Source organism: Crassostrea angulata, chromosome 6 (assembly GCF_025612915.1).
Source record: "Crassostrea angulata isolate pt1a10 chromosome 6, ASM2561291v2, whole genome shotgun sequence".
In the NCBI taxonomy this organism is placed as follows: domain Eukaryota; kingdom Metazoa; phylum Mollusca; class Bivalvia; order Ostreida; family Ostreidae; genus Magallana; species Magallana angulata.
The window spans coordinates 26,602,986-26,630,770 of NC_069116.1; the positions used below are offsets into that span (position 1 = coordinate 26,602,986).

Here is a 27,785-nt window from a genome sequence, read left to right on the forward strand (position 1 = left end):
TTATCATGCACATACTATCGTATATGTATGTGTTAACTGAAAATTCTTCGTTGAAAATTGCAGAATAGATTATTGTTTACATATAATCACTTTCCTAAATGTTTTTCAGTACTATGCTTCATTAGGCTTAATCCTTTTAATTCTTTTATTTATTGAGGTTTTTTAAAAATTTATTTTATATGTATATGATACAATCAAGCAACCTTTTATACACATATATATATTGATTATGACATAGTTATTGTTTTCATGGAATTCAGAAAATAAAATTGAAATTATAATAATAACATGTTCTATTATTTCCAGTGAGTTCGAGTTGTTGTATTATTATATTGAGTTCTTCTTGAAAGCGAATGAGCTCCCCCATTCTTTTTATGAGTAAAGCCTAATTCACACTGAACAAAAAATCATAGTATATATCTATCTAAATATATAAATACAATTAAAATCAACTTTAAAGTTGATTTTTCCAACTTTAAAGTTGGAAATTCCAAGATTAAAGTTGGAAATTCCAACTTAAAAGTTGGAAAAATCAACCTTAAAGTTGGAAATTCCAAGATTAAAGTTGGAAATTCCAACTTTAAAGTTGGAAAAAAAATACAAAGTGGCACTATATAATACGCTTCCGTAATACATTCCTAAGGAGAAAAATCTTTCCTCTGAATTTTTCAAACCTTATTTATGATAAAAGTTTAAGTTCCATGCAGATTTTATCATATTAACAGGTTTTCCCAGCAAAATAAAATTATAAAAGAATACAGCTCGTATTGCTTAAAAAACTGTAAGGTTCATTATGACGTCACCTATATTGTGACGAGATGAAAGATCATGACATATCGAGCACCTGCATACTGCGTAACGTATATAACACACGTAAATAAAGTAAGAGGAGTGCCAGTTTTTGGCACAGTGTCTGGGGTTTGCTCTGAGGCCCCAGTGGGTTCACCAGGTCAAAGTCCTGAATGGGACCCTGGGGGCAAGCCCACCCCACCCCCGTAAGAGTAAAAGTAGAGTAAAAATGAAGTCTTCGTATAATGATAAATTGTGATAATTCTTTTCGTGATTATAAACTTAAAAAAAGCAATAAAATTATTTACAATTTTTCAAGGTTTGTAGATTTCAGACCTGCATTAATCCCATCAAAATCCTTTACGTTGCAGGTAAAGATCCATAAGAAATATTTCCTTTTATTTTATGGTCTGCGGTCCAGTGGGGGAAGCCCCCGGGAGCTCAAGATTGTATTAGAGCTACAGATTTTGTAGTGTGAAAATGAAGTGTTCATAATTAGACTCTCGTGATATTTCTTCTCATGACTATACTTAAAATTATTTACACTTTTTCAAGGTTTGAAGATTGAAGACCTGCAGCATTCCCATCTTTTGAGTAATTGGTTATATTAGCCATGTTTATCATAATACAAGCTGGCCGCCGCCCCAATAATTTTGCCGGAAAATGGTTTTATATATTTTTTTAATACTTTAAAAGGCTAAAATGGAATTTTATAAGTGCTATCTGCATGTGTTCATTGGAGCGGCGATGGTACATGTAACGGCGATCTGGGTTTAATGGAGCGGCGAATTTGAACTCGTTTACACAAGCAAATACAGGGGTATATATAGAACCATTTTAACAAGACCTTGGACTTTCGGTTGGAGGTAGCTATCTATTTCTTGCGCAAAACAAGTTAAAAATGACGCGGTTTCAAGCGAAATATGCACCGATTGCGTAGTCTTAGCTCAAAAGCCAGAACAAATCTTGTTGATTTCAAAGAGCAATGGCTGAGTAACCAGCAATGAAATAGACAGGCCTACGTCACATTGCTGTTTGACACAACTACACAAAGTCCAAGCTCTTGTTATAATGGTTCTACCTGTTTTAGTCGTGTGTTGACAATTAACAGGGCATTAATTAGAAAGGCCTGGCAAAACAAAAAATGAAGAATGTATGTTCTCTAGCTTTGATGATAAATAACGAGTTAAAAAGTGATAATCAACTATCGGAGTATACTACAATGTATATATGAACATATCAATCATTGTGCAAAGTACTGAAACTAGTAAAAAAAAAATGCCTCTATATACATGTATCTTCAACAACATGCATTAATCACCCTGTATATTTCAAGTTTCCAACACACTATTTCGGCTTTAAATATCTTTCAACCGTTTCTGGTGTCTATGGTAAGTTACGTCATTTTGACGAAGTATTTCACAAAGTCATTTGTCACTGTACTATATAATCAAAATGAATTTCGATAAGGGTTAAAAATTATCTGATCCTGCAAATTCACTGAGATGCTACAGCTGTTTTTAACGTTTCCGCAAGAGAATTTGTGTCAGCACAGGATTCACGGATATCCAATTTTTGGACGTTTATGATGCGCAGTGACTGATAAGTTGAATTAAAATTGATGCTTATACATGCACATAAAATTATCTAATCAAATGTGTATATCGTCAAACGGAAACAAACCTTAAGTACAACGATTTCTCTTTTAATTGTTTCTTATATAGTACCATCAAATAAGTGACAACAATATACAATGTAAGACTGAACTAAAAAAAAAAATGGACACATCTTAAATTATCTTCATTTCAAGTCAAATTCGGTTCACCCTTCCCCCCTTCCGGTTATCGACCAAATTCGCCGCCCTAATACCCTTCCGACAGTCAGTCCTATATTTTCAGATGGCCCCTAAAAAGAACCAGATGGTCGATTTTCTGAAAACTTCGCAAATAAACTAGAGTTGGTTTTTGCTAATGTTGTTTTTCCGCCAAAAAAAACCACACACACAAAAAAAAAAAAAAGAACAAAAAAACAAAACAAAAAAAAAACAAACCGCAAATCAGTTACAAAGACTGCCAATTTCCTTCTCATCCGCCATATACAGAATACATGTGTATAAACCGATAAAGATTTACTCCTTAGCCATGAACATTGCAACAATGTTTAGCCAATATATTGATAAAAGCAATGAATGTAACTTACTCAATGCATTAATTAAAAATAAGTAAATATTTTTCATATATCACCAAACAGAAACAAGGCAGAATATTTGTGAGAAAGAATAATAAATCCGTTTAATTCGTCAGCTCAGGTCAGGCATGCACGTAGCAATACGGAAGGCACAGAGTTCGGGGTCTCTCTCTCTATATATGTTAAAATAAACGCACATGACATTAAGTTGATAACGTTGATATTGTACTAGAAAAAATAAATATGCCAACCTACCCCCACCCCCCCCCCCCCCGAAACTCTACGGTACCCAGCAATCCACATCCTCCCCGCCGGATTAGGAAATTGAGGTTTGTGAGATTATTATGCATTATTCGACCGGTCTTTAAAAAAAGCATCACAACAGTCCCAAGAACCCATAAAACTTTAGGATGGTAGATATATAGACTCTACGGCTACGCACTTTGAAAAAATTACGCACTTTGAACAAAAAAATCAAATTGCGTTAAATTTGGGACCAAATCAACGCACTTTGAAATACTTTTTAAAGTGCGTTATGAATGTACATCAACATTTTTTCTTATCGAGGCACTTACCGCATTTTGAAAAAAATATGTATAAATCAGAAGTTCTGGAATTGCATGATTTTCTAATTTGTTGGAATTGCATTATTTTCTAATTTGTTGATAGATGATTTATTAACACTAGTGAATCAAATTTACCGTCTTTGCAAACGGGGGTGGGGGTGAGGATTAAACAAAGATACAGGCCAATAACCTGTACATCATTTAATTGATCCCCTACCCCTCATCTTTCCTTCAAAAACATGATATTAGCAACTTGGAGTAAACGCATAAGAACGGAAAGAAATACGCTTTGTTGTAATTAAGTACAGTGATATTAAAAAAACGAGCTGGCCAAAAAGGAAAATGCAGTTGCTAAGAGATGCAATTATGTCATATTTGGATAATTCAAATCTCCCGAGTTGTTCGTTATGTAGAAAACAAAACTACATAAGCTAATTATAAAGGGAAAAAATTATAACCAAGAAACTGTTTATCAAGTTAGCTTAGAATGAATACGGTTCTTTTTTCAAATCTATCCCATTGAGCTAAACAAGATTAAAACAATCATTTATTGTATATAAAAATATCAATTATTTCAACCAAACATTGAACATTTTTTTTTTCAAAGTGCGTTAATATCGACGATATCAACGCACTTTGAAAAAAAAGGGTTTTTTTTTTCAAAGTACGTTGACTTGGTCACAAAATTAACGCACTGTAAAATTATTTTTAAAAAAAAAGTGCGTAATTTTTGTGCGTTGTAACAATGGTCTCAGGACAAGGTCACAGGTGCTTGTGGACTGGACTGTGCACTACCCCCCCCCCCCCCTCCCCCTCCTTTTCTATTTTTTTTTCTATTTTTTTTTTTTTAATTTCTTTTATTAGTTATCGTTAACAACCCCTTATATATGTCTCCAGTCGAAAAATAACAGAAATATCACGACTCTGTGGCATTTTATATTCACACTCGTTTTCCCTATATATAAAAAGAGAGCTCTTTTTATATATAGGGAGATGTCAACATTTTTTGGATGAGGCTGCCCACTTTCAAAAACGAAACTCAAACAACTAAAATTGAGGGGAAATTACTAAAATGGTGTTTATTTTACATCTAATAATTCTTGGCGTTTTACTGGATATTTAATGAAACAAAATCGTAGAGAAGAAAAAATATGATCAGTATATAAGTATATGATTATGTACATTTTAACCATATGATAAAATTCAAATAACATAACCTTATAGATAGTTTTGAATTCTTTGAATTACAAAACTTTAATTTAACGTATAGATAAAAATAGATGACAATATGGGCATCGTCCAATAAATGCCGCTTAAGTGTTTGCTGAAACTACAGTATAAGTACAGTAAATACGATGGTTAAAATTTTAGCAATTTCTTTCTTGTTCCAATTTGCTTTGTTCGTGAAAAGGGAATAAGACAATCGTGTAAGTGTACACGTGCAAGATATAAGTATATCGGTTATGCACGCATGCATTTGTAAAGTTTTAATACTTTTTCAATCTTATATTGACACAACTTTCTAGCATTTGAATATTTTCTAATTTGCATGTAATTTTTATCAAAATTGAAACTAATTCGACTACTCGGAACTGTAAATACGTAAATGTTCGACTATTACATAGCAAAGGAGAAGCTAGGTTTAAAAAGAAAACCGACTCATTATTAATTATAACATATTATACATGTAAGTATTATCATATTATAAGTGTCATTGCATACTGAGTTGTAAAATAGAGAAATTTATTATAAATATTGACGAAGACTTTTATTATAAATCCAATAAAATGTAATGAACCCATCGTATGTATGGACTGAGTAATGTAATAGATTTTTTTTTATCAGTTAAAAAAAATTGATGTGTCGATCAGCCTGATTTTTTTTTTCATTTTCAAAAGAATAGTGAAAAGGGGCAGAGTATTCGTTTAAGGTGGTATGGGGCATCTGTCGATATTAATGTGGATTAAAGTACTATATAATTGAAAAACTTTCATCGGTTTAGAATTTTCAAATTTTACAATATTTAACCAAAAAATAGCTTTTAAAAATATTTGAAAAGGTAAAAATTGTAAAACCCCCAGCGGGATTCGAACTCATGACTTACAGGTTCGTAGTAAACCCTCTAACCCACTGCGCTACGGAGTTAGGTAACCCGAAATTGGAGTCAATGATCAGTTGTTGCAAAAGATAAATTGATTGACAAAATCTTCCACTTTTGTGTATCAAGGTTTCGTTTTGATTGATTTTTGGGTATCGTTTCGTTTTGATGTCGTTTCGCAATTTTCAGAGTATACTTGCATGGTTTAAGTGGCTATACTATAGTATACGTAAAATAATTTCTACATCGTTCTTTAATGTCTTCTCGACAATGATATTCAAGTTTACATTTTTTATTGACTATTAAAAGATAACTGATTAATAATTCAGAGATAAATGTATATATAAACAATGAAATGGTGTCTTTGGTGATTCATACGGGCTATGACGTAGCAAGCATTTTCTGGAGTGAGGATAAAGAAAACGTCACCCACTACGTATATACATACTGTGTGAAAAGATTCGGTACCAGCGAAATTTTCGTGTTAAATAGCAATAAAAAGAATCTTTTATCTTCAAAAATGAGCTGAAGAGATTTTTTTCAGAATAGTTAACAATGATATTGATGTATAGATTAATATAAAATGTTGTTCACATTTGGTTTTCTTCAGGACACAAACAGCTAAATTGTTTTATTGTTTTACAACAATTTGCAAAGTTTAAAATTTGTTCTAGAATTGTTTAAATTATTTGACCCTCCTATCAACAATAATAATAATATACATGTAGCTTCAATTGAATACCGTATATCGTTGGTCAAAGTGGAATTAAATGTGTTCTTTTCTGTTTCCAGACTCATTTATCATATCAAGTGAGTCCGTTCTCTTTCTGACGTAAAATACTTTCTATATATTAGTGTAGGCGTACATATATGTATATATTTGTCTTACCGTGCATGAAAAACTCAAAAGTTAAAAGCTAAAATCGGTTTCATACACAAAAGTTTTGACCGACAAAATATTTATTTAGTGAGTTTATTAACTTTTTAAAATCCCGTCATGCTATGTTGTGTGCATTGGCTAATGCAATTGAAAATGGTTCTGAAAAATCTCATGAGTGTTAAAAATGACCAAGCATAACGTTACCTCAACCCATGCACCCCCCAGAATAATCTCCGAAGTGGAAACAGAATTTTGTCTGAGCAATAAGATTAGGGGGCTTGTTAACTTGAAATTTCCATATATATATAACCTTATTTCCATATGAAATTTACCAAAAAAAAAAATCAAACAAACAAAACAAAACAAAACAAAAAAAAACCAAAAAAAAAAAAACACACACACAATTTTTTTTTTTTTACAAAAGCTGATCACTATTAATATTCAATTGAAAGGTGAGCTCTGATACAAATTAAGAGCTCTTCTGTAACAACAACGAAAAGTGTGTCTACAGATCACCACATTTTTATTCTTTTTTTCACATTACCGTACCTGTCTTAATTTAGAGGGACCGTGTCTTTTATTTAAGAATACTTGAAAGCCTTCATCAAAGTATGCACCAAGTTTTGTTTAATCAAATTGGTCCATTGTATTTTTTTGTAATTATTTCATTTTTAGATATAATTATTACAAACAATATATAAATAAGGATCGTAAAAGAAGATTTTATCATCAAAAAAACCAAATCAAATAAATACTTTTATAAAAAATATTAATAATTGTAGTTTACAGTTCAGTGTTATATTAATTAAATAATAACTTAAGTTACTGTTGGGTGTATAGGCCTACTGCATACAATGTTCCCGTAGTTGTTGTTGAAAACATTCGATCCTATTCAATCTTTCAACCCCGTAGAGTGCCTCGTAATTATAAATGGGGTGTTAAAGCTTTGTTATATAATAAGAAACGACGTCATAAGGCCCTGAACTGGCTCAAAAATGACCTTATGTAAAGTCAACATAGCGTAGTAAATAAGCCCCGCCCACTTATAATATTTTACACTGTACGTTTAGTTTACTTGCCACCAATGCGTTTGGAACCGCAATTACAACACTTTTTTGGAAGAAATAAACAGGCATTATCGACCAGCGTCTGTAAAAATGAAGCTGAACATCAGATTTACAATGTAAACAAAACTGACCAGCATGAATGAAATAGTTGATCTAGATTAGAAGGGAAATGATTGGATGAATACTTTTGATTGACAGAGCCGACGAAAATAGGTTACACCGCCTTCAATTGATGTAGGAACATGGCGCCGTGCATGGAGGTCCAGGAAAGTATAGCTAAGAATACACTGCTTCTCGCCGCGATTCATCATTAAAACATCCATACAATCGTAAGTAGTAATCTCTTACACAAATGATAAAATATTTGATACGGTTTATAAACACTCCTCGTGAATATGTCGTAAATACGAATAATAAATGCTATGAATATAATTTGGCAGGTTTTCAACGTCGTACAGAAGGGAACCTCGCAATGTAGTGAGGAAGCGGGTGCCGGAAGATAACCGATCTACCTCATGAACTGTTCGATATACCTCGCACATGGCCGCATATTCGGATGCGATGGCGGGAGAACAGATGGTTTGCCCTCTGTGTCTCAATCAGGCAGACGATATTCGCATGTTACCATGTTTGCATTCGTTTTGTCGAAGATGTTTGGAAAGGGCGATAACTCGGGACCATTGCCCATCTCCAACATCTGTGGAGCCCAAAGACATTCTGGAGTGTCCAACTTGTGGCCAATCGGTGACCTTGAATTCTGCAGGAGTGGACACCTTCCCTTCAAATCAGTTTATCTCCAACATTTTTGATGTCATGGTTCCACAACAATCGGAATACGAAAATGGCGAAACAGCAGAGCGCTCAATTACAGGGCGAAGATGGTGTAGTTCATGTGATGAAGGTAGCAAGGCTACATCAGTGTGTAAAATCTGTAATGAGTATTTGTGTGATCATTGTGTAAAAGCCCATCAACGTGTAAGACTCACCAAAGATCATTATATAGAACGCTTTGCATTGGATAACATGAGCTTGCCTTTTCATTCGCATCAACATCCCCAGCTACTTTCCCCTTCCATTCATTCCTCTTCCATGCAACATCACAGCATCGCTGATAGGCCAAATCATTGCTGTAGTAAACATGAACAAGAGGTGCTTCGTCTTTATTGTGACACTTGTTCCCAAGCAATTTGTCGTGAGTGCACTATGATGGATCACGTTGGGCATAGTTTCATATACCTCCAAGAAGCAATAGAAAATTCCAAAATCGTTACAGAAAGATTACTTACTGATGCAAAAACGGGTATTAAAGCTCTAGAAGAAAGTATAGCTCTTACTCAGGGAATGGCAGAACGGGTTGAAATGAGAGCACAAGGGGTGGCTACTGATGTCAGGAACATCGTGAGAAGACACATGTCTGCATTAGAAGAGAGGGAGCGAGATTTATTGCGTCGGGTCGAAAAAATTCGTCAGGTCAAAGGAAAATCACTCCATTTACAAGTGGATGACTTGCGTCTTGGACTGAGTTCTCTGTTACAAACTGTGGACGAAGCTGAGAACTTGATACATACGGGTAATGACTTAGACATATTAAAAACCAGAGACAAAATGGTTGCAGAGATGCAAAATGTTAGAAAATTGAGGGGACATCTTCAGCCTCACGAAGATGATAGTATCCTGTTCACCCCACCAGATCCTGCACTATTCAATGCAGTCAGTAAGATGGGAATTATAACCAGTAGCGCTTATGCTCCAAACTGCTTCGCAACTGGGGATGGACTGAAAAAAGCCTTGAAAAGTAAAGGAGCATTTTTTGTAATCCATACCAAAGACCATCATGGAGATCCAAAAATTTTGGGAGGGGATCCAGTAGAATGTATCATCCAAAGTCCAGAGGGAGCACTTTATCGAACTGATGTTATGGACAGGCAGAATGGGACCTACACTGTGACATATCGGCCACAGCTGGAGGGGCAACATATTATATCAGTTGTCATTAGAGGCAAACACATCAAGGACAGTCCTTTTGTAGTCAATGTGCGAAGTGGACGGAATTATAATTCTATAGGGAACATGTTGCTTCAGTTTGGATCTGAAGGAGAAGCTGATGGAATGCTTTGTCGGCCCTGGGGAGTATGCTGCGACAAGGATGGCTACATCATAGTGGCAGATCGAAGTAACAATCGCATTCAAGTTTTTAAACCAGATGGGCAGTTTCACCATAAGTTTGGATCTTCCGGCACCAGAAATGGACAGTTTGACCGTCCGGCTGGAGTAGCGGTGGATCTCCAGAACAGAGTAGTAGTGGCTGACAAGGATAACCATCGCATTCAGATCTTTGATATAGAAGGGAACTTTATTTTGAAGTTTGGAGAAAAAGGAAATAAAAACGGGCAATTCAACTATCCATGGGATATCGCGGTCAGTGGAGAAGGAAAATTGTTAGTTTCGGATACCAGGAACCACCGTGTGCAACTTTTCACACAGGATGGACAATTCATCAACAAGTATGGCTTTGAAGGATCCTTGTGGAAGCACTTCGACTCTCCAAGAGGGGTGTGCTTTAACAACGAGGGTCAGATGGTTGTTACAGACTTTAATAATCATAGACTTTTGGTGATTCATCCTGATTTTCAGACTGCACGATTTCTTGGAACAGAAGGGAGCTCCAACGGACAGTTTCTGCGCCCGCAAGGTGTCGCCGTTGATCAGGAAGGAAATATCATCGTGGCAGATTCTAAGAACCATCGTGTGCAAATATTCCAGCCAAACGGAAATTTTCTTTGCAAGTTTGGAACCAATGGAACAGGACCGGGGCAGCTTGACAGACCCTCTGGAATTTGTGTGTCCCCAGAGGGTCTCATCATTGTTGTGGATTTTGGTAATAATCGTGTGCAGGTCTTCTAAGAAACCCATTTTCATGGCTTTCTTCCTTTAAGGAAGAGCTTACGTACTTTTTGAAATTTTCATTTGTGAACTTGCTCAGGTCAGTCCGTTTTATTTTGCTATCTCAGGATTATCTTAATAATGCCAAAGGCAAAATGTTATTACACATTTAAGCTCAGGGATTGTGCTGTGTATCTGCATGTAGTATTATACTGCAAAAATATAACTGCTTGTATGGAGATTATTTATTAGCTTAAATGCTTAGGTGTTCAATTCAGCTTGTTTCTATGTACCTGTTTGTATAGTACTTGCATTATATTATTATACTTGTCCTTGCAAATTTAGCCAATCTTTATTACGTGTGTACATGTTTGTGCAAAGTTTATGCATTTTCCCATAGTAAACAAGGCTTGGATGTAGTGAAAATGGTCAGTAAAGAGAAGGATTTTGGTTAATTTAGAGCAAAGTTGAAAGGTCATTTTAGGAGTTAACTTGTAGAAAAGAAGTCATTACCCAAGGGGGGATGCATATATATAGCTGCTGTGTTAGTTGTATCCAGCTTTTTGTTAAAACAAAACAGATTACCCTGCAAGTCAAGTGGTGTAGTATTTACACACATACTCTATAATGGCCCTAGAGAGAGACGAATATTGATTCATGCAAGCTGGTCAGCTGTTTAGATGTGTTTACAGGGGTAACACCATGGGGCTTGACCAAGGAGCACATAACATTGCGTAACAAGGCAGATGTGTAATTTTTATCTTTAGTACTTGGCAGGATTTATTAGCCAGTGGTGTGTTACACACAGAACTTTTATATATCCTAGTTTTATTGCATGTTAGTAGATCTTTAGAACTGTTTGGCACATTACTAATATTCTTGTATATACTGTGAGGGTTTTTTTTCTTCACATTTTTATTGTAGAATGTGTGAAAGATTGTAGGTTAGGAAGAATCGAAACCGAAAATATTTGATAGCAACCCAAATTTGCTTTAGATCAAATTTTTGGATACGGAAGTTATCATCAGGTCTAAATGGTAACCAAAACACCTTTTACATCTGTTTTTTTTTTTTTTTTTTTTTAATAGAAATATGTGTAGTTGTAAAAGCATTAGCAGATATTTTGATGTTAAGTTGTGTTTGAGGATATACATCATGGAGTCCAGAAATGTTTTGGTATTAACTGTCCCCCTTTTCTATTATATGTATTTCAAAAATACATTTAAAAAGTTTTTGACCGGTGCAAGATTCAGGTACAAAGTATTGTGGATCAGTTGAAACCAGTGTTGTATACAAGCAGATTTGTTTATTTTCTGCTTGGAAAAAAAATCATGTTAACTATTTTTTTTCCCTTAAAAAAATTAAGAATTATCTGATGTCCCTTTTCAATATTGTGTATGTTGTTGGAAAAATTGTTAAATGGCAAAAAAGGCAAGTAAAAAACAGTGAGAAATGCTACAACTATGCCCACTTAAAATTTCCCTCATTACCTTTAAAAAAAAGCTGCTAAGTAATTTAGAGAAATATTTTTTCAAAGTTTAACAAAGGTTTTTGTATTTTGAAAAGAACTTTTTTTTTTCTGATAAAAACTATGTTTTACATTTAATGTACGAGGGAGAAAATCCATTAAGGTAGCTTTTGTTTTTGCAGAAAGAAAAACAGTATGATATTGCAAAATATTATACATAATCAGTTCTGGTTGTTCAATTAGATTAACTGATTTGGCCTAACGGGGCGGGCGGTGGAAGAAAATCCAGTTCAGGTGGCTTAGCACTGCAGAGATTATCTGTTGTAGTGCTGCACATGATTTCTTGTATGCTGTACTACACAAAATAATTGAATCAAATTCACTGAGTCAGAATGCAAGTAGAAGTTGTAGAACCATATCCGGTGATTTCTAGTATAAACCTTCCTATGAGAAGTTTGCACTTCGTCGGCAAACTATTATATATGTGGTAAGAGTGACCATGATATTAATCTGTGAAGTGAGTTGAAAGAAAGTCGGATACATTGATACCTAGGAAAATTAAAAAAACCCAACTTTTTGCACTTGTAGTAAACCTCAAAATCGCTCAGTTGTAACTAATAATTCAGTGAAATGAATATATGCATGTACTGACATGAAAAGAAATGAATGATGTACACTTTTTATTTGATGTCAATTTTTTGCATAACTTTTTAATGTTTAACTTACGAATATAACCTAAACTTTTGCCCATATTATGAATATAATCTTTTTTAAACAGTTCATTGATTTACTTGGCTTCAGGAATTCTCTTCCAAAGGTTTTAATCCTTATTGTATTTTATGGCGATACCTCAAATGTGGAAAAATGACAATATACTGGAATTACACGGGAAAATACCTCATCTTTTTTACGACATTTTTGAAAAGCAATACATGATAATTTTGAAGGAGAATTTTCTCAGGCATGTTCGGAAGGAAAGGGTCAATACTACTACTACATGTAATAGAATATAGAAAATGTTACCAATTAGCTATGGTACTTTCATATAACAATGTGAATTCGATGTTGTTACATTGTATCAAATTGCCAATCATGTCATTAGCTTTTTAATTACATAAAAATGCTATCTATGATAGTCAACTTTCTGGATTTTTATAGTCCTTTTAAAACAATGTAGATCTAACTGGTTATTTAAAAAAAAAATAGTTTAGATGCAAAAGATTTGTCAAATCTGTCTACAAGTTGTTCAATTTGAAAGTCATATGTCAGAATAATATTTTTCTGTTGTGTTATTCTATGTCTATCAGTGTAAAAAAAAAACTGCTCTCTTAAGTACATAAATATAGTTACATTGTTGTGGATCATTGTGATATTTAAATTTTTATATTTTAAACTTCGCTACCTCATGCCTCTTCCATTTATGTCAGTAGAGCTATGGTTTTCAACAGTTCATTGAAATTAGTTGCCATTTTGTAAAAGTGGCACAGACAATACAATAATTTTCTCTCTGCAATAAATTCTCGCCCAATTATCCAATCTCTAACTTGAATGTTGCAGTTTACCTGTGTAACCCAAACCCAAGTACCCGGTAATATTTCTGAAATTTTGTCTAAAAGGTTTAAATTTTGGCATTATTTTATGCTGAAATTGAAACTGTTAATTTCTAGTTTTGTTTGTTTTGGCCATATCTATACAAACTGTAATATTTAAGGCCAATTTCTATTAATTGTATTTAATGCTTTTCTTTTATATTTCTATATTTCTTTCGGTATTTTCAAACCAATTTCAAACCCTACTCAATTTTAGAGTTCATTTTTTCAGAAATATCATATTTAAAAAAACTTATTTTCTTTTTGCTTCACAAAGTTTTAGCTTTTGTTTGTTATTTTTCATGAGAAATGGTGTATATGTATAGTTGTATTCTCATAGTTTGCATGTTATTGTTATTTAAAGATGGTTTTATACGGATGGAAAAACCCTTAGAGATAGTTTTGTATAAGAAAATGTTTGTTCTTTGTTGATAATGTGGTATAGTTTTGAAAGTTTTTTTATAACAGAGAGAAAAAGCATTCAATGTTGCTCGCAGAAACGAGACATTTGAATGAAATATGCTTTGAATTAAGACACGGGTAAAAAGCGCAGGTCTATTATGTATAGATATCTATATCCTTAATTGTGACTATTTTCCCTTTCTTTATCATTCTTTTCTTTTCCTTTTTTTATTTCCAAGAGAAATTTGTGACACGTTATCTCTAAAGACAATTTTTCTTTTTACAAAACAGCGAAGATAATGTGAAATTTTTTTTTTTTAATTGAAAATCGTAGTTTATAGCTTACTATAGGCAGCCATTATGTGTTACAAATTGCCACAAGTCACCGTATACCTTTTTGTTTTATTATATACAAGTATGTTCATATCATATTCTGTTTTTATTAGCCCACAGGTAGACATGTTTAACAAAAATTGTGTTTGCTATGGTCATAGACCCTAATTTCCAGCAATGTTTGAGAGGAAACAGAAAAACAAAAAGAAAAATATTTTTGAATGTTTTAGTATACAATTGTCAATTTTTTAAAGGTATGTTGTGTTTTCAAAAAATGGTGTTCATTTAAAAAATTTTAAAAGAACTTTTTTTTTCAAAAGACATTTTGATTTGCATACAATGCACATTTTCCCTCTGAACTAGTGTTTGTGATTATTGGAAAACTTTTTATGATGTGCTTTTTTACGTTTCATAAAATGAAGTAAATAATTTAAATCAGTGCTGCAATATATGCTTGTATGTAAAATTCAACTTGTATATGTAGACAAGGGAAGTCTGTTGTATTTAGAAGATATTCCTCGGCTTCATTATCTAGCCTCAATTTCATATATGTACTAAGAAGTTAATTTTAACTCTAAAATAAATAACGCGCTGCTTTTTGTAGTTATATTACAAATACGAGCTTTCGTGGTGCTAACGTTACGTTGAAAGAGAGGAAAATCTTCTAATTTACTAAGCCTTTCCTGTAGCGAGACAAAGAATATTTTTGTCCAACAAGCTTTTCTCTTGTGTGTTATCTATGTGACATGTCACATTAAACAATAAATTTTATTCTTCTTTACCATCAACATTCGACTTTCTCCTTTGTTTTGTAATGACCAGATCTCCATGAGCAAACAGTGCTGCGAGATCAATCTTGTTTTGTTTCACACACTGCACAGTGGTAAACGGGATGGCCACCAGATAGTATGGCGATGGGGGGCATCGCTAGAAAGTGAAAAGTAGATAGCCATCAAGGCCAGCTCAAAAGCGCGCGCAATTAGCGTGCCCACGCCTGCTCGCGGACCCTAAACAATAGAACATACAATAAATCATTTATACGTTATAAAACCACGGGTTCATTTTTCGGAATAATTTTATATTTATTCTACTGCAGCGAGTGCTTGTGTTTACGTTGATTTTTCTGTAGTCATGGACAAAATATGTTTATATTTGTAAAAGTGCGTAAAACGATTTGGCAACAGTCCAAGGTTACTTGTTGGGGCCATTACACAGAAAACTGACCACAACCGCGTAGGTAATCCCCGCCCACAAACAAGGCCAGGAAAATGCACATGCGGAGCGGCGAGGAGGGGCCACCAACGGGTTTGGTTTGCGAAAAAAGCGTTTACCTCTAAAGGAACGGGTTTTTTTTTTTTAAGTTTTCGATTTTAGTTATTTTCCAGCATTTAAAATTCTAAAATTAAAACGCTACCTACAAAATACATGTACGAAGTATATAAAATAAAATGACATAATTAAAAAAAAAAATTTAATGTACCAAATTCTTCGTCTTTAATACCGGTATTTTCATAAATAATACCATACGCAATCATCTATGTTGACAGCTGCTGCGGTGGTAATATTATCAGACACCGTCCCCTCCATGCTTATCCAATATATTTATATCAAAATATTCGATGCTGGAATTGTTATTATCCCCCCCCCCCCCCCCCCCACACACACACACGCGGATAAAATCTTAGTATACATTTAACTGAACATTCGGGTGTAACAAGAACGAAACAATATCGAATTCAAGAAGTGTCACTTAAAAAAAAATCCCCGGAATTTCCATCATTGATTAAGGTAATAAAGAAAGATGCCACAGCTGATTTTTACCGTTTCTGTTGAAGTGGCTTTTAGGGTACTTTTGCACATAAAATCTCTAAAATTAGAAATTTGTATGACTATTTGACCCACGAAATTACCACTACATTTTTTGTTAAAAAATTTACTTAAAAAGTAAGGTTGAATATGTTCTTATCTGCAAGCTGAATATTTTCTCCACATTTTCCTTAAATTCAGTTATGTTTTAAATTAATCACAATTACACACAAGAATAAAAATTTTCATTGGAATTTTCCCAAAAGTGGAAATTCCATTATTGTTGTTGGAAATTCTAAAAAGATGGAATTCCTTAAATGTTTGCAATTCCAAGATCAAGTTTAAATTTAAAAGAAATCCAAGAATAAAAGCTAATGAATTCCGAAATTATAGTTGAAATTTTTCTAGACAAATTATATATGACCAAGTTTGAAATTCTAAAGTATTTATTGAAATTTCTTATTTAAGGTGGGAATATCCCATAAGAAAGTCGGCAAGTCCAAGATTGATATTAAAAATTCCAGTACATGTATACATGTCAACATTTCAGGATTTGTTTTAAAACAAAGTGTCCCTTGTACACTTCCTCAGGATTAACATAAAATGAAGTTTTGGTTACCCAATTCATTAGCATCATTTTTTGCATATTTCATTAATAAGAAGCATTTATAAAACATTTTTGAAAAAGTTTTCTTGTTATGTCATAAATGAGATAATTTCATTAATATGTCCTGAAAATTGCTGAATCATACTGGAAATAGTTACGGTACACTGCCCTCTGGGAAACAGTATTATTTCACAGGAAATAGTTATATTGCCCGCCCGAAACAGTTATATCACCCTTGCTTGCAATAATTCTGCATTTTAATTATGTCAGGTTCGAAATAAATACGTCAGGATAGCGTCTTCTAATCAGAGGAACTCACTTTGTTTAATTTGAAAAACTATCTACTTGTTGAAAGCACCGATCAACATTTAACATTTTACTGATTTGTAAGATATGAAGATGCATTAATAATTAAAATACACTTGTTAATGAGGTAAATATGTTTTTAAACTGATTTTGATTTTTTTTAAATGTCATTTAACATTTAATACATGTCTTCTCGGGTGACAATACCAGAATATTTGTCCCTCTGTGACAGGAAAGCCCTGGAGTGTTATTTTGCCCTCCGCCTTTGGCATTGAGCAACATAACAATCCTTTCCTGTCACCTTGGGGCAAATAATCTGGTATGTCGCCCTCGAAGCCATGTAACATGTATAATGTCGTAAACCATATTGCATTCCAAGATTTCCCCCTCTAACCCTTCATGAATTCAATCTAAATTTGAAACAAAAAATTTGTAAGGGTCTATTCCAAGAATTTTTTTTTCATTTAATTTTTAAAATTCAGAATCTTCTAAAGAGTCACAACATATATATCTCTCAGTGCAGGAAATGAATTTTATTTCATGTATCAGATACACTATTTTAGCTGTTTATTCTATTCACAATGCTTATATATATGTAGTTCACTGAATCATGACACTGCAGTATCAGGGCGGGGCACTCCTGGCTTGGAGTTCATCTTCATTTCCACACGGTTAGGTGTCACATGTCCAAAGTGGTCTTTGATCACAACTTGAGCCATATTTCTTCTCCCTGCAAGACAAGAACAAAGTTCAATTTTGTGACAATTTAAATAAGAAAACAAACAACTCAAAATATTTTGCTAAATCTGCAACAAACCAAATTGGTAACTATACATTATATATTGAGTGATTATATAACAGTATTTTTAGCCGGGCTCTGCTGAAAGCAGAGTCCTGGCTGTAGGCAGGCAAATCGCCAATGTTACTATAAATAGCACAACTTCAACAGTAAACAAAAAACCAAACAGCGTCAAAGTAGAAGCTTCCGCTATACCAAGTCGTTACACAAAGAGCCACGTTTTGTCAAAAGTGTTGGCATTTTGTTTCTTTTATTTTATTTTCGAGAGAATTGTCTATCTTTTTCAGTTTTCTTATTAATAACTTGTTTTAAAAACAAGACTATGCATTTTGGATACATACAATGCGCATGAATTTTCATGAACTACTTTGCTGCACGTTGAAGAAATGGGGATTGAATATATAACGCTTGTTGCAAAATTCAAGGCAGCAACTGTTGAACTTTTTTCTACTAAACAGACATATTTTTGTTTATAGCCGCTTACAAAATTTGGTCGCTCTCTGACGCTTTGCCAACATTAAAAGCATATGAGAGAGAGAGAGAAAGAGAGAGATTTTTTCAGTCCTTACCACACAATATACATAAAGACACACAAAAAGAGCCCAGCTTTCAGTACTTCAGTACTTTGATTATCAATTGTGACAGGAACAAAAGGAATAAATATATTTCTCCTGTCCACATCCTAAGGCATGCACATTCCTGATGCATAATTGTTAGGGAGGCTGGATGGTTCACAAATTATCCATCAGATGTACTGGTACCTTAATTTTTTTTTCCCTCTATCTCTAAACATAATTCTTTGTTAAAGGAAATTAATGTAGTCTAAAAATGGCCAAGACCATCTAACCCTCATAAGACCAAGTCAGATCAACCTATTGCAAGGGAGAAAATTCTCAGTATAACCATAATTTTAAGGTGTCACAAAATTTAAGTTTCATAAGCTTACCTTCTATCAAATCTAGGTAAAGTTTCAGGAAATACATCTGTGCTGGCAGTGGGGTGCCAATGCGGCTAGAACTCTGTAAACAAAACAGTAAACACTGATATCTTGTCCATTGGCTTTTTACTTCATAATACAAACACAACAGATTTTCTTATTTCTTTTTGAAAACCAAAAAAGATTACACCATAAGAGAATTTACACATATTTCAACTATGTGTACAGTCATGTTTTTTAATGCTACAAAAAATGTCATGAAAGTTTGCTTCAAATGATTGGTAAATTGAGTATTATTAGTACGATAAATTACAGAGTAAAAAAAGAATTCCGTAATTTGTTTAACTGATTCTGAATTCATACAGTACAGATTGACTTTCTGAAAACTTGACCCACCTCTCCCAGATTCTGTCCTGCCTTGTCATATTCCCCCCGAATGGCATGGGCAGTGGCTAGGTTATACTGGGCAATGGCTTTTGCCCGTGTCAGATCTTTGGGTGACCAGGGGTAAAAATAACCTGTATAAAATTAAATTAAAGAATCAATTACTAAACAGTCATTACAGTATTTTTGCCATTTTTTGGAATCTAAACAGGTCATTTTGAATTATGGAAAATGTATTTATCATAATTATTTATTTCAGTAAATTTGCAATTCTAAACACTTCCTAACCTACCTTTAGATTCAGATGCTTCTGGGTCTCTCTCGCTTTTGTCTGGAAGAGAAAATTGTTGACTACATGCATTTTTTTCTGTTAATACTGTCATTTAATTTCAATAGTGTTCACAGGTACCAGTACTGCATTTCAGAAACTTCAAACTGTGAAAGTCAGCCAACTTACAACTATATGAGATGTTTGGGAAGAGGATTAGGGAGGAGTTTCTATTGATATTTTTCATGTAAAAGTTTAGGGAATAGATACAAAGGACGGAAATCTCTACCTTGCTCTGTCTTGTTTTCTGGCAGTGTCAGGCTGATGTCTACCACTAACTCTGGGTTCAGAAGTTGGATGGCATCTGCAATCTTGTCCATAGCTACCTGAGCTTCAGCCATGTAAAGATGACCAAGGTATCTGGGTAGGGTAAAGAAACATGAGTAAAATAACATATATAAAGATGAATTTGCAATGAAAGTTTAATACACGTTCTATAATTTATTTCTATTACAAAATCATTTTGATGGTGTTTAAAAATGTGTATGTGCTTATCTGGTGGTGGGGTCATCAATTTTCTTTAAATCAATATCAGAAAAAGTGTCTACTGCCAAAAACACTGAGAAGCCAACTTCAAACTTCCCCCACCACCTTCAATGCTACCTGCCTATCCTCACCTTTGGGCCCCTGTCAGTTTTGGCTGTTTAAGTAAGTTTTCTGCATGAAGCAATGCTAGTGTGTAATCATTCAGACAAAGTGCCACATATGCACTAGCTGCCAGTATAGAGCACCTGAAAATTAACAACAAAAGACAGTCTCAAAATTTAGTTTCATGAGAGTGGAATCATAGTCTTTACAAAAGGCTTTAAATGATACAAGTACTGTTAGTGGTGTTAGAATTTATAAATGGTTACTTTTTCCCTTTTAATCCCTTGTTACCACCTGGATTTGAGGAATCTAGACATTTTGATGAAAGGAACACTGTATTTAAATTGTCAAACCTTAGGCTAGCCACTTCAGCTGCCTTCAGGGGGTTCCCAGGAGGGGCAGGAACAAGGACCATCTCAGGGGTGATTTTTCTGTAAAAGTCAAATTACAAGTAAATATATTGAAGCTATAATGTAGATACAACTAATGCTTTAACATCTAATAATGTATGTACCCGGTACCATAGCTTAAATTTTTAAAATTTTGTTTAAGTGGTTAAAGTTGTCACAGCTTGGCTAAAGATGATTTTTCAGAGATATGCATTATTATATTCGCAAAACAACACAAAGAATTCAGAACCAAATTCCTGTACACAATCGATGTAGTATAAATTAATTATAATTAAAGAGTGATCTGACTACTTGGTACTTACACTGTGTCCGAGTCTTCAATGGGCACTTTCTCCGCTGTTAGCGGATCTTCAGGCAGCAAGTGTAACGCATTCTTCAGACAAAGCGCAGCAAACTCATGAGTGGCTGCTGGGATAGCTGGAGTCCCTGGACTACATCCCCAAAAAAAAATCAACCAGATTATTACATACAGAGGTATAAAACAAAAGAAGTTTTACAAAATTGAAAAAAAAAAACAATTAGGTACAGACCTTGGGTTATCTTTTTTGAGTCCCGGGCCCAGTCTAAGCTTCCTGTGAATTCCACTGCCATCTGATCCCTGAATGACCTCTAACCTCTTTTCTAGCTTTCGGTCTTCATCATTATTCTGCATTAACAAGGAAAAAATAAATCAGACAAAGTAAAGAATCTCATTTTTTTTTTAAGAATTCCAATGCAAAATAAATTCTAAGAAAATTGTAAATTTTTCAAAAAAGTACTTTTTAATAATTCTGTAAATAATTATCAACTGCTAATATTAGGATCACTGAAAGCTTGCATTAAAAAAAAAGTTATCAAGTCTTATGAAATACAGTTTATATAAAATTCCCAATAACAAAATTGATTTCCAGGTACCCTCTCTCAATATGTACACATGTACTACGTGTACAGTACCTGTCTATTAGCCATTATGCAGCACTCTGCTAGTCTCAGCCACAGGCGAGGGTTGCTCCTGAAAACCTGTACTGCCTCAACCAAACAGTCAAATGCTGGCATGGCCTTCCCACAATGCAACAGTTGAATTCCCATGTTGTATAACAACTCAAAATGTCGGCTCATGCCTATGGAGTTCAGTGTTTTACCAGAAAGATTCTTATCTGTAATGAATCAAAGGCTGAAATAAATGCAAGAGAAATACATGTTCATTTACAAACTACAAAATTTTATGAAAAAAACTTTGTTCCAGGTGTACTAGTACATGTAGTTAAGAGTTTTATGCACCTTTTATTATAATTTTTTCATGTCCACTTGGTACATGTGACAGTATAAATCTTGTAATCTCAAATTAACAGCAAACAAGAAAAACCGATGCGTCCACAAAAAAAATGAGCCAACTTACTGTGCTCTGCTCCTCGTTTGATGTCTTTGATGGCATTCTCATTTTCCTGGAAAGCTTTACGGAAGTGGAACGCCCCTAGATGATGCTTGCTGAGATGGAAGTGTATGCAGCCGAGATTGTTGTTATACATGACTGGCATACACTCCCCGGCCTCCGTGAAATCAGAGGTGCTGACTGAGCCCAGCATCTTCATGGCCTTCTTGTGATTCCCTCGCAAGTGTTCAAAGTTACTCTTCAGGTATATCACAGCTGTATTCTACAAAAGCCATAATACGTACAGGATACTACCACTTAGAGCATTACTGTACATGGATAAACAAAGACGGATTGTAAGCTTGTTCTCAAAAGATTTTTTTGGTGATTAGGTATCGGTAACAACAGGGTATTTTAAGTTTTCTTGTTATAAAAACCTAGATACAGGCTTTTCTGAGACATTATTTTAAATTCAATAAAGTAAATTTTATATCAATATCTCAGACAATATCCTAGCACATTTGTTTGTGAAATCTATACCGGTACATCCGTTCCCCTGATACCATCAGAGGAGTCCAAAATGTAAGATTAGTGTTGGAAAAAAAGCACTCTTTAAAACAGAGGTTTTTTAAAAAAAATCATCAATCCTGTTGGACTAATAGGAACAAGTATCAGACAATCCGCTGGAATTTTCATAAGCTATTTTAAATTTCCTTATTAAGGGTGTTCAGATGGGTGTTCAGAAGGGCTTTGAGAGAGAAAATAGTGCTCTAAATTGTAAATCCTGATTAAAGTCAGACTAAAGAACAGAATACCCACCATGGCCTGGGTGCTCATCAGTGACTTGATCTCTCTCTTGCAGGACTTCATGGACTTCATCATCAGTAAGCAGCGGGTTTTGTACTGTAAAACACAAACAAACTGTATTAAAGCAATACTATATACAAGAACACCACAGCTTCATTTTGGCTATTTCAATTTTGGCAATTTTCATCCAAAATTAGCAATGTAACAATTGGTTTCATATAAACATCAATTTTGATCTGCATATCCAGTGTACGAATAGCACACACCAAACTAATCTTTGGTTTCCAGGCTTCGTCCACTTGATCTTCCTTGTTCTCTTTCTCTCCAGCATTCTTCCCTGCAGTGAACACAGTCTTCTCTGCATAGTGCACCATACCCATAGCTTTCTCAGGCTGAAACAAAGATATCAAATCTCTTACTTTTAAGTCATGTATTCTAATGTTTTTTCTCTCATTAGGTAAACCTAATTAAGGTCTTCCGTTTCCAACGGAAGACCTTATAGTGATTGTAATGTTTCTTTTTATTATTATTATTATTATTATTTTTTTTTTCCCCGATTTTCTCAGAGATGACTGGATAGATTTTCTTGAAATTTTCAGGAATAATACAGAATGATAAAGTGTAGGAATGATTTTTTCATTTTTTAAAAATTCATTTCCGGTCGTCCGTTTCCTGTCCCGCAATGAAAAACCTTGTCACCTCGAGATCTCAAAGATGGAAGAGACTTGAACAACCAATTTTTGTAGGATGATAGACCTGTGTATGTAGATGTGTTTAAACACTTTTGTTTTGTTCGTCGTAACTTCCGGTCGTCACCGGAAGCACTTCAAAAATAGTTATTTTACGCATTAAATTCATTTTCCGTAAATTAAATAAATAAGTATAATTCTATGCATAACTTATCTATGCAATGTTAAATCAACAAAAAAATTCTACTTCCGGTGAGATATCTCAATCATCTCAGGAAGCCATTTTAAAACACATTTTGTACCCGCGAGATCTCAGAAACTATAAGTGATCAAGACACGGAACTTTCGTGGATGATAGACATTTGATTGAAGATGTGTTAAACTGGTTTCATTTTGTCTTCCGTCACTTCCGGCCCACACCGGAAGAGTTCAAACAAATCGAGCTGTTTATCAGTTTAACTGTTTTTCTTTGACATTTTTAGCTAGATAAATGAAATATAACGTACAAAAGGCAAGTATACAAGAAATGTTTAATACAATTTACATTGAGCACTTCTGCATGTCCGTTTCCTGTCCCGAGACAAAAAACCTTATTTCGACGAGATCTCAAAAACGATGACGACTTGAACAACCAAACTTTGTGGGATGATAGACCTATGTATGAACATGTGTTAACACTGTTTTGTTTTGTTCGGCGTAACTTCCGGTCGTCACCGGAAGCACTTCACAAATTTTGTTTTCTTCATATTTTATTCATTTTACATAAAATGAAAATATCAGTATATAATTTTACATATGTCATCTATATAATGTTTAATTAGCAAATAAATTTTACTTCCGGTGAGATATCTCAAATGTCTCTGTGTAGCTTTCCATTTTACAAATTTGATGTCCGTGAGATTTTTGTCACTGTAAGTGATTGAGATTATTCACAATATTTATCATATCCACTTTTTTTTCTATGTGAGAGAAGCAATGTCTTACAGTTAAATTGATACATGTATATCAAAACGGAAGACCTTTTTGTTGCTTTTGCAACAAGTGTCTAGTTTTTATTCTTATCTGTTCTTGCAAGAATTTTAAATGGCTGATTACATTTTCAATTTTTAATGAAATGTAACAAAATTGCAATTTTCCTGGTCATTCTGCATTGATTTTTTTCTGTAGTAAGTGTTTTCACATTTGTGCATCGAATTTGAATAGAGGTACCATTATCATTGGTCAACATAAAATTTACCTGATAGGTACACAGATACAGTTCTACTAACAGCATTGTAGCTTTCTTTGCCAAGGCCTCCTCTGTTTAACAAAATAAAATCAAAACATCATGAAGAGCAATTGATAACATGGTCAAATACTGATTAAGAAAATCAGGAACCAAGAAAAAAACAACAAAAACAAAAAACAAACAATTCAGTCAAACTACCACCTAAAACACTGGTGACATAGAATTTGACAAATATTTTATGTCCATGTAATAAATTTTCACAAAATTCCCTCAAAATCCCTGTCAGCAAATATTTATCGCACACGATTACAAATTGCATCTCTTTAAATCAATGATTGAATACCTTGAAACTCATTGTTGGAATCCACATACTTTCTATCCCTTACACTGCTTTCAACAGTGTAACGAAACGAAAGCCTATAGGTTCCGACGATGCTTGAACCTGGAAATTATTTTTTCAGATGGTAAAAATACCTGATAAAGGTGTGAAAATTACTTCATACATATTCAAGAATGTGGCAACATTACCTAGTGGCTCTATGTACTGGAAGAGTTTGTCTAGGATGTTGAGGGCAGCTTTATACTGACGTAAGTGATAGAGAATGACTGCTTGGTTGAAGTAAATAACACTGTGGTCAACATCTTCCAGGCTTTCACTGTTGTCTATGTTGACATGAGCCTAAGTGTTCAAAGAGAAACTTAATGAATGATCTACCATTTCTGGTATTACAAATGCTGTAAATTCAAAAAAAAATTTTTGTTGTCCATGATGAAGTAGTATAAAAGATGATGTTCTAATACCGATAATCTTGATGAAAGAAAATTAAGAAATTAATTTTTTAAAAATCCCCAAAATATCCAGGACATACCATTTGACAGACTTTGGACAGTTGCTGCCTGAATTCGTCAGTGGTCAGGAATCCACTTTGAAAAAATTCTGCTACTGCCTTGTTGTGGGCAACTTTTGGGTCTGTGGGTCTTTGGGCAATTAGCTTGTGCATCAAACTGCAGCACGAGCCATACTGCTTCTTGTCAAACTCTGACATAGCCTGGGAGGCCAGTTCTTTCTGGGACTCAGTTACTTGGGGGAGGGGCATTGAGGTCTCCATCTCTGCATCTGAGTCATTTTTTGCTTTGTTGTCTGCCATTGTTTATTATACTGTAGAAAAAAAATAGTTATCAAAACATTTGATCTACTGTTAGATCCTTGTTATAATGTTTCATGTTCTGCTTTTTTTGTATTGATATACATGTACAATATACAGTTTCATTTCATTTAGATTGCAGTGGAAAAAGAGAAAATGTGTGCATTTAATATTTGGTAATTGAATGTGTTCAATTATTTTGATGATACCGACATTTTATGGTTATGACTTTACTGCCTCCCCACCTCACATACTTCATGAACAGAGTTTTAGATATAAAATGATGTACAGAATACAGAAATTCATTCTCGTAAAGAAAGTTTTCTGTTTTTCTATACTTGTTTGACAAAACTTTCAGCAATATTTTTTTTTTTTATGGGAATGCACTCCTATAGGAAATGTTCCTAAAATCTGGATCCAACCCTTTAATGAGTAATGAACTAGTTATAAAAAGGATCATTAATAGTTATATATTTCCAAGAGTATGGCATGATATCACTAAAACAATGACATTTTTTATTGAATGCTTGAAGCTTCATTGTAACATCTTATAATATCATTATTATGTGTTTCCCAAACCGGCTGAAGCATCAGTCAAGGATTTTGCTTTGTCGGATCGACCCTCCAAATATCGTCACTTCATTCAAGATAAAATCTTATCATTTTAACCCTTACCTACGAAAATTTGTTTAAAACTTGATAAAGTCTTCTGCAAGAAGCATATCATACAAAGGAATTAAAATCGAAGAGTCTATTCCCGTCTTCCTTCCATGGGCGCTGACATATTTGTGAACTACAGCGCCACCTTCTGGAAATGGAGGAGTTGTGTCCCTTGTCAATGAAAAAATATCAGAGTCCATACGTCCCTGACTATATGGATAATCTAAAAAGGTATCAAAGATATCTTTAGGAACGATTCTACGGAACATGAATTCATTAGACATGAAGCATCGCTTTTTTATTTTATCATTATCATTTTTTTTTGGGGGGGGGGGGAGGGGTTCCACTCCTCAATTTCTTAATCCGTTAGGTAAAGGGCAGCGGATTGGGGGGGGGGGGGGGTAAATTATAGTGGACATAATATTAAACATTTCCTCACGATTACAACTGTTTCAAAAAGTGTAGGCAGTCTGAAAATCATTTTTATACAGTGTCTTCGGAAGCAAATTTAAAGTGGGCTGGGGTGGCGGGGCTTGACTAATCATCAGAAATCTTGACAAGAATTCCCAAAATCATGAAAATCCTAATCCGGGGGGGGGGGGGGGGGTATACCTATAACTCCAATCTTACCTGACCATATTTTTTCCTCAAATCATGAAATTCCTAATCCGTTGGGGGGGGGGGGGGGGGGGCTAAGCCACCCCCCGTTCCGTCGCCTATGTTATATTTAAATTTAAAAAAATGTTTGTTTTCATAAAAGTGAGAAGGGCAGCTCAGTCTCCTCCCTCTCTAAATGTTTGTTTTCATAAAAGTGAGAAGGGCAGCTCAATCTCCTCCTCTCTGGTTACAGATACTCAGTGATACCAATATATGCATGCATTTTTTTTAAATTTTTTAATTTTGCACCATTGCCTTCTGTCTGGTGCCATATTTTTTTTAATATTTCGCATCAGTTGTAATTTAAAAAAAAAGAAGTACACTGCAGACATATTGCATGGTTCAACGTCACCTATATCTGCATGGAGAGAGAGAGAGAGAGAGAGAGAGAGAGAGAGAGAGAGAGAGAGAGAGAGAGAGAGAGAGAGAGAGAGAGAGATATTATGCATAATGCTAAAAGAAACTCAGTACTCAGCTCAGCTCAAAAATAAAATCTTACATTCGTATCTTTATCTTGTTTTTTTCGTATATTTTGGCTATATTTGAAATTATTTCTGAAAGTTCTTTGTGTATATTTATTATATACCCCTGTCGTTATCATAAAAAATATTCTATAGTAATGTTGTACATTTTGTAGCTACACACCTCTACAGATGTGGTCGGAATAAATAAATAACTTGTTGTGGTGCTTTGCTTGGTTTGAATACATTAACAAGTTTTGAATCTTATACATACCAGCATCTACCGGCAAATATATAATCATAAAAACAATTTTTAAAACTATAAAAGTTATACAATTATATAACAGATGCAATTTCTTA

The 27,785-nt window shown here is 34.1% G+C and overlaps 2 protein-coding genes across 3 annotated transcripts; one reads left to right on the forward strand and one right to left on the reverse strand.

The window, feature by feature from the left end:
• The first annotated feature begins 7,636 nt into the window (after nucleotides 1–7,636).
• LOC128187900 (E3 ubiquitin-protein ligase TRIM71-like) lies at nucleotides 7,637–15,050 on the forward strand. The gene is made up of 2 exons (XM_052858574.1): nucleotides 7,637–7,916; nucleotides 8,028–15,050. Exon 2 carries the CDS (start codon nucleotides 8,128–8,130, stop codon nucleotides 10,489–10,491), a length of 2,364 nt encoding a protein of 787 aa, XP_052714534.1. The 5' UTR covers nucleotides 7,637–7,916; nucleotides 8,028–8,127; the 3' UTR covers nucleotides 10,492–15,050.
• Nucleotides 15,051–17,493: 2,443 nt separating this feature from the next.
• LOC128187901 (CCR4-NOT transcription complex subunit 10-like) lies at nucleotides 17,494–26,478 on the reverse strand. Of its 2 annotated transcripts, none has more exons than XM_052858575.1 (17): nucleotides 26,323–26,478; nucleotides 25,372–25,661; nucleotides 25,031–25,181; nucleotides 24,512–24,573; nucleotides 22,852–22,977; nucleotides 22,598–22,681; nucleotides 21,806–22,061; nucleotides 21,361–21,563; nucleotides 20,958–21,073; nucleotides 20,730–20,858; nucleotides 20,371–20,448; nucleotides 20,047–20,160; nucleotides 19,659–19,789; nucleotides 19,394–19,432; nucleotides 19,114–19,235; nucleotides 18,727–18,799; nucleotides 17,494–17,711 (listed from the first exon to the last, which is right to left on the reverse strand). In XM_052858575.1, exons 2-17 carry the CDS (start codon nucleotides 25,648–25,650, stop codon nucleotides 17,590–17,592), a joined length of 2,085 nt encoding a protein of 694 aa, XP_052714535.1. In that variant the 5' UTR covers nucleotides 25,651–25,661; nucleotides 26,323–26,478; the 3' UTR covers nucleotides 17,494–17,589. The 2 variants fall into 2 exon arrangements, with proteins under 2 accessions (XP_052714535.1, XP_052714537.1); XM_052858577.1 differs by having other exon boundaries at nucleotides 26,327–26,459.
• Nucleotides 26,479–27,785: the final 1,307 nt, after the last annotated feature.